We start from the raw sequence: 7094 nt of genomic DNA, 5'->3' as shown, positions 1-7094 counted from the left end.
CCGCCCACCTCAGCCTCCCAAAGTGCTGGGATTACAGGCTTGAGCCACCGCGCCCGGCCTTATACCTCAATTTTTTTTAAAGGAGGGGGCATACAATAAGAGCCCCAGAAATGCAGAGAAGTAAGAGATTTGTTCTGACTGAGGGAAGCAGGGAAGGGCTCCATATTTGAGTTGAGTGATGACCAGGAGACCCCAAGCATAAAAAAGGGAAAAGAGCAATTCTACAATATAACCTTATGTACAAAAGCAACGTAACTTTATGTGTATGTATGAGAAGATAAGGCCAAGTGAGTAACTCATAATGCTGGAGAAACCTGTTCCTACATTACCTGAGGTAAGTACTATGAATTCTCACAAAGCAACCCAATTTGTATGCATGGAGAAAGCATCCAAAAACACTGGGCCAAAAGCCACTGCAAAAACATTTAACAGTAATCATTTAGAATCCTCCATTCCTACTTTTCACCAATGCTATCTATTAAACCAAACACCTTCTGAAATTTGCAGCATAAACAAGAGACTATATCAATGTCAAATTTTAAGTTTTGGGAAAGACCCCTGGGTCAACTTGATGCAAGCTAATTCTTCTATCATCTTAATAGTTTGTGTCATTATTAGGAAACCAAATAGCCAGGAAACAATGGGGACGAGGGAAAAACAAGCAAATGTGTGTAGGCAGGATCACTACAAACTAGCTTTGAGGGAATACAATTATGTTCAACAGATTATTTTCTTAATCCATAGCCCTTGAAAATGATTTGCAAATCAGCACAAAGATTTAGCTATTTAGCTGTTGCATACAGAATAACCTATTGCTGAATTCAAGGTTCAATTAATTTCTAACCCAAATCACATTCAGAATTCCCTCACTTCTTGCTCCATGAAGCTCAATATTTATAGCCATTTGCTAACTTTTGCCTTATACCCCATTACGACTCTAAACCAGGGGTCTGGCAAATATCCCCAGCAAAGGGCCAGAGAGTAAATATTTTTAGGCTTTGCAAGCTACATAGCTCTCTGTCACATCCTCCTTTTTTAAACAACACTTTAAAAATGCAAACTTCATTGTTACCTCCTGGGCCATACAGCAGGCCACAATCTGATGACCCCTCTTCTAAACAAAATTGGGCACATTAGGAATACTGATCAAAGACATGCAGCTATCTACACACTACATTTCTCAGATAGGTAAAAAATCTTCTGAGGTTATTTGCACATAGGATCAGGAGTAAGACAGATAATCAAAAATTTCAATTCTATCCTTACCTAATGATTGGAAGAAAACAGAGTAACGGCATTCATAGAGTGAAAACAGATACTGCCGAACTGCTGGAAGACTGTGCAACACTTCAAGAATCTCTGCTCCTTTAATGACCTAGGTATTTTAAAAAACATATATACAAAATTCAAAAATGTACACTTTAATGATTTTGTGTATTTAAACAAAAAAAAAGTCTTTAAATTTGAGTATAAAAGTTTGGTCATTACCTTTTCCCTGAGATCTGGTCTTTCTAAGGCAATCATACTGACATAGACAGTATAAGTCACAAATGTTTTATAATCCATGAGTTCATAGGATGTAAATGTTGAAACGGTGTCAAGGAAGAGTTCGGCTGCCTGTTTGAAATCACGAATAGCCACACAATAAAGACCCTGATACACTTTTAGGCGGTTTCTCCTGTCCCAGTCTCCTCCTTCTTCTATTAAGCTATGAAATAAACACAGTAAGATCATAGTCTGGAAACAGACAAAGCCATGTTTGAAAAATGTTCTGTTATTTGAAATGAGAAAACAACTTTTAACAACTTGAACCAAAAGGAAATATTTAAAATATTTTACTAAATAAGTACATCAATTATTTGACCAAACTTACTGGCTGTAAACAAAACAGGCAGTTTCTTATATCAACTTCTCATTTGTAACATCATAATTTAGAGAGAATATAATCCCACTGTTAGAAAGTACCTTTTGGCCTTCTCTGTGTTTCGTGTGATGAGATCATTATCCATATAAAATAAGCCAATCCTAAGGAGATAGAATACAATATCCAATCGGTGACCCAGGGCCACAGTTTTGTCATATGTCTTGCGAAAGGCTGTCAGAGCTCCCTCCTGTCAAGAAAGCCAAGACAATAGGTGAGAAAAGGCTACAAGTTTCCAAAAAAAGCTATCAGCTGTCTGGGATTTTCTTCAAAAGTTGGGGGAACAGGTAGGAGTAGAGGTACAACAAGACGGCCATTAACTGGTAATTGTTCAAGCTAGGTGGTAAGTACACAAGGGTTTATTATTCTACTTTCTCTACCTGTATAAAGTATAAAAAATACATAAGAAATGCCCAAGCATATACTTAGATTCTGGAAAACAATTTAAGAAAAATATAATATATTCACAATTGTTAAGTATTTTTCTTTGTTCTGTATATTCAATGTTTTCTCTCTTTAATAATCACAATATACTATTTCAAAATAACTTAATCATATCTGAAGGGTTTTGGAAATTGTGTATTAGTCACTATTAGAATATGACTTAATTTGTAAATATATAATTTTCTCTCAAAGCATTGTGGGATGTTTCCTTTGCTTTAAAGACAAGAATATGAATAAAATAATTTATACACACTTGGTAGTTTTCATTATGTGTCTGCCTGGTTTGTTTTATGTAATTATTAGTTATATTTCATAAATTTATAAGAGACCGGGAAGAGAGCAATGGATACACCTAGCACTCAGATCTTGGTTTTTAAATACTATCCCCCACTAAAAGGAACCAGGGATCCTAGGAGAAATGGATAATTCTAGGTTTATTAGAGTGAAAATAACAGGTGAACCTGTGACATTTTGTTTTATCAGAAAATAAGACTAATGAGATATGTCAAAAGCACAAAGTGTCTTGAAAGAGCCTCTACTAACAAATTTGCAACAAACTTGGCACCATAAAGAATAAAGACTCTCATCAGTGGTAACAGTGAATAATAAAAGCCCACTAAGTCCATTAAGTATTTAGTAATACTAAATAAAATAGGAGGGGAAAAGTTCTTTTTGGAAGAATGATATTTAATAAATACAGAGGAAATATAATATTAGAACATTTTACAACTTCCTGATACTGATTCAAGCATGTCCTTGTTGAAATTCTTCAAAACCTGAATCAAAAGTTTGAAGTTTCTCATTCATATGTAATATATTACATATGAATGAGAAACCAAACCACAAACACACAGCTTAAAAGTAAATGGAAACCACTAGCTAATTCTAAATTGTTATGTATTTTCCAAATTTTTACAATGACCACGTCTTAAGTTTACAACCAGAAAAGAGAAAAAAACCTCGTTTTATACATACATTGCAGAACATTTAGGCGCTTATTACATGCTAGGTACCAGTCTAAGCTTTTTCCTATCTTTAATCCGCATTAAGTAGAAACTATCAGTACCCTATTTTACACGAGGAAACCGAGGGTTTCATAAATCATACTTATCAAGGTTGAAAATAGAACCCAGGCAATCTGATTCAAGAGTTGACACTATTTTTATTTTTTTATATTGGCACCATGTCATTCTATATCTAAATACTTCCAGGCAAATAATTTAAAATTAAGAACATTCAAAGCCCATTTTCTTAACCACCATTACACAGTTACTCAAATTTCAAAGATCCAGTAATGGTGGGTACCCCTCTGGTGCCCTGATGGTGGAGTAAGCTGGCTGTTACATAGAACAACTGGCCACACATATTTAAAAAAAAAAAAAAAGTTCATTGTCCCAACAATTGTTTCATATACTATACCCTAGAGAAACACTAGCACATATACACAGAGACATACATAAGCATGTTTTTACAGCAGCAGTTTGCTAAAGCAAAAACATGAAAACACCACACATGTCCAACAACAGCTGAACAGGCAAATAAACCTATGCCAGAGCTAGCTCTACTGTGGAACATTTGGCAGCAGTTAACCAGGATGAGCCAGATTTATGTATGCTGGCATGGAAAGACCTCTTAAATATAATGCTGAATGAAAGGGACAAACAGGACCGTACACTAGTACACTATGATCCCATGTACGAAAAAAAAAAAAAAAGACTAAAAAGTTTCTGCAGGTATTAATTTTTTTTAAATTGGTTCTTTTATTGAGCATTTATATTTTTATATATAAAATTTTACATAAAAAAGACTTTATGGCCGGGTGCAGTGGCTCACGCCTATAATCCCAGCACTTTCGGAGGCCAAGGCAGGTGCATCACCTGAGGTCAGGGGTTCAGGAGTTCGAGACCAGCCTGGCCAACATGGTGAAACCCAGTCTCTACTAATAATACAAAAAAAATTAGTTGGGTGTGGTGGCACACGCCTCCCTCAGCCTCAGCTACTCGGGAGGCTGAGGGAGGAGAATCGATTGAACCCAGGAGGTGGAGGTTGCAGTGAGCCAAGATCACTCCATTGCACTACAGCCTGGGCGGCAAGAGTGAAACTCCGTCTCAAAAAAAAATATATTAAAAAGTTTATATAAATGCACAATAAAAGAACTGAAAAGCCTATCTCTGGGCAGGTACAGAGTAAAAGATCAACAGAACTTCAGCATTTACTATACTGTTTCTTAGTTTCTGCTAAGGAAAGTATTACTCGTGTAAAGTACTAAAGACACGAGACCAGTGCTTCCCAACCAAGTGAAAAAACTGCTGAAAACGATCCCAATTTTGTAAAAGCAGTAAATAAAATTCTCTAGATCTACACTTACGTTTTTATTGGCATGGGGTGAAATGGGGAAGAATACAGTCCTAGCTGCTGTTTAGGGAAATGACAAGGCATTTCATGGAGACTTTTTCATTTTTACATTGATTCACTAGTACAAGTAAGCATGATTACCTTTATACTTTTTCTAAAACGAAGTCAATTTTTTTAATGAGGAACGATTATCTGGAATAGTCCCCAATTTTAGCCCATACTAACTACAGAGAGGGGAAACCATCTCCACTCACTTTGTCACCTATCCGGCAGAGGTACTCGGCCTTTGCCATCATTGCATCGCGAATTTCGCTCTCTCCTAGATTCTTCTCTGCATCTTCCAGCTCCTCATCCAAACGCTTCAACTCGTCTTCATTTGCCTTCTTCATTTTATTGAGTAGGTCCACGTCTATCTGCCAGTCGAGGGATCTGCACAAGGCTTCATAGTAAGGAGCCATGTCTGACATGCAAAAAGAGGGATGTGTGAGTGGGGACACTTGTGCCCTCAAGTCAAAGTCGGCCCACGTCTTTCACCCCCCGACCCCCAATAAGTCATCCACCAGTCTCTTCCCCACTAACAGGGAGGCATGGGATAGCGCTTAATAATCGACTTGGCAAAACATGAAACGTATGCTGGTGGGAGGTTTGCGTGAGGGCCAATCCTGGCACTGCCAACCTCTACTAGGGCTGGAGGGAGGGCAATCCTCGGTTTGCTCTTGCCGGATTCTGTTCCAAAAGTCTTCAAACAGGGAAAGACTTTGTATACACACATACTCACATACATATGTTCAAACACTCACATTCACTATAGAAGGGCCAAAAAGAATCGAACCCAAACTTCCTTCAACAGGCAAGCTGAACTCTCCTGCTGGAATACCCCGCGCCCGGGAGCAGTCCCGAATGACAGTAAGTCACGGGGCCTTTACCCTGTGCCTAGCACCGGGATAAATAGTAATGCCTCACGACTCTCCTCCAAGCTGCCCTTACAGGGGAAGGCCGCACAGAGATGCAAACCGCTCCGAGATAAGGCGAGGTCCCCCAGGGTATCCCCAAACCAAAGCAAAACCCTAAGGACCGGAGAAGCCAGGCCTGGTCTCGGAGACCCCGTCAGAGGGACGCCCCGGGGTCTGGAGCTCCATCAAAAAAAGTCCCCGCAGGCTCCGGAACGCGGGGACGGCCCAGGCCTAGGCCGCTGACTCGGCGCTCGTGCGGGCCTCACTGTTATCGCGGACGGCCGCCATCAGCTCGTCGCGCACGGCAGCGTCTCCGCGGTGCTCGGGCAGGCTGAGCAGGAAGCGCAGCTGCGCGATGCGTAAGTCGGGGTTCTTGGGCAGACCCTCCTCCTCCAGGTTCTCCAGCGGCATCGCGGCGATGGGGACAGCGGCTGACTGGAGACAACTCGGTTCCGACCGGCTGCGGTAGCGGAAGCAGGAGGAGTCGGCGAATATGCCCGGCAGCCTCCGGCCCGACTTCCGGCCCCGTCGCCGCCGGCAGCGTCCTCTGCTGGACACCTCCGGGAACGCCTCGTCCGGCCTGGGCGCCTGCGCCCCAGTGTGGTCACCGGGAGCTTTTACACGCTCAAGGCCCCGGCAGAGTCGCAGAGTGGGTGCGGCCCAACTCAAAAGCCCAATTTCTTGAATCTCTTTCTCACTCCCTTTTTAGCTATTTTACTTTCCGTTTGTAACTGATGGGACCTTAAAATTTTTTGAAAACCGAAAATGTAATAACAGCATCGATAAAAAATCACCATAGTTTGTCGAGTCGTTGCTCTTATGCATCTCATTAAAATCATCTTCATGCTGCGAGGTAAGACAACTGAGGCACAAAGAGGTTAGGGAAACTGATCAATCAAGGTCATGTAACAGCCGTGTTGCAAGGCCTAAATGAAAACCCCTATCTAGAACTCTAAAATCCACATTCTTTCTGCAGTTTTTAGAAGAAAAAAACTGCACCCAGGATTCTGCGTCATAGTACAACAGCATGGTCGTTTTGTTTACACATAAATTAAATCAAATCATTACATGCCTGCATTTTCAGCCTCCTTTTGTTCATATTGCTGTAGATCTTCAGAATTGGTCATGGTTACATTAAATTCCATTTTGTTTTGTTTTTTTGAAACGGAGTCTTGCTCTGTCACCCAGGCTGGAGTGCAGTGGCACAATCTTGGCTCACTGCAACCTCTGCCTCCCAGCTTCAATCGATTCTCCTGCCTCAGCCTCCCAAGTAGCTGGGATTATAGCCTGCACCACCACGCCCGGCTAATTTTTGTATTTTTAATAGAGACCAGGTTTCACCATGCTGGCCAGGCTAGTCTTGACCTTCTGACCTTAAATGACCCGCCCACCTCAGCCTCCCAAAGTGCTGGGATTACAGG

General features: G+C 40.9%; 1 protein-coding gene across 1 annotated transcript in view; it reads right to left on the bottom strand.

Annotated features, from left to right (window-relative positions):
* PSMD6 (proteasome (prosome, macropain) 26S subunit, non-ATPase, 6) overlaps positions 1–6264 on the bottom strand; it is a 12940-nt gene extending 6676 nt beyond the window's left edge. Inside the window, 7 exon segments of the mRNA XM_011947186.1 lie at positions 1267–1375; positions 1489–1708; positions 1966–2111; positions 4975–5180; positions 5300–5342; positions 5344–5459; positions 5940–6264. Coding sequence (XP_011802576.1) covers positions 1267–1375; positions 1489–1708; positions 1966–2111; positions 4975–5180; positions 5300–5342; positions 5344–5459; positions 5940–6084 — 985 coding nt within the window. The 5' untranslated portion in view covers positions 6085–6264.
* Positions 6265–7094: the final 830 nt, after the last annotated feature.

Source organism: Colobus angolensis, unplaced genomic scaffold (assembly GCF_000951035.1).
Source record: "Colobus angolensis palliatus isolate OR3802 unplaced genomic scaffold, Cang.pa_1.0 Scaffold26, whole genome shotgun sequence".
In the NCBI taxonomy this organism is placed as follows: Eukaryota; Metazoa; Chordata; class Mammalia; order Primates; family Cercopithecidae; genus Colobus; species Colobus angolensis.
Note: the sequence above shows the minus strand (reverse complement) of the source record. Positions and strands in the feature narration are given on the sequence as shown.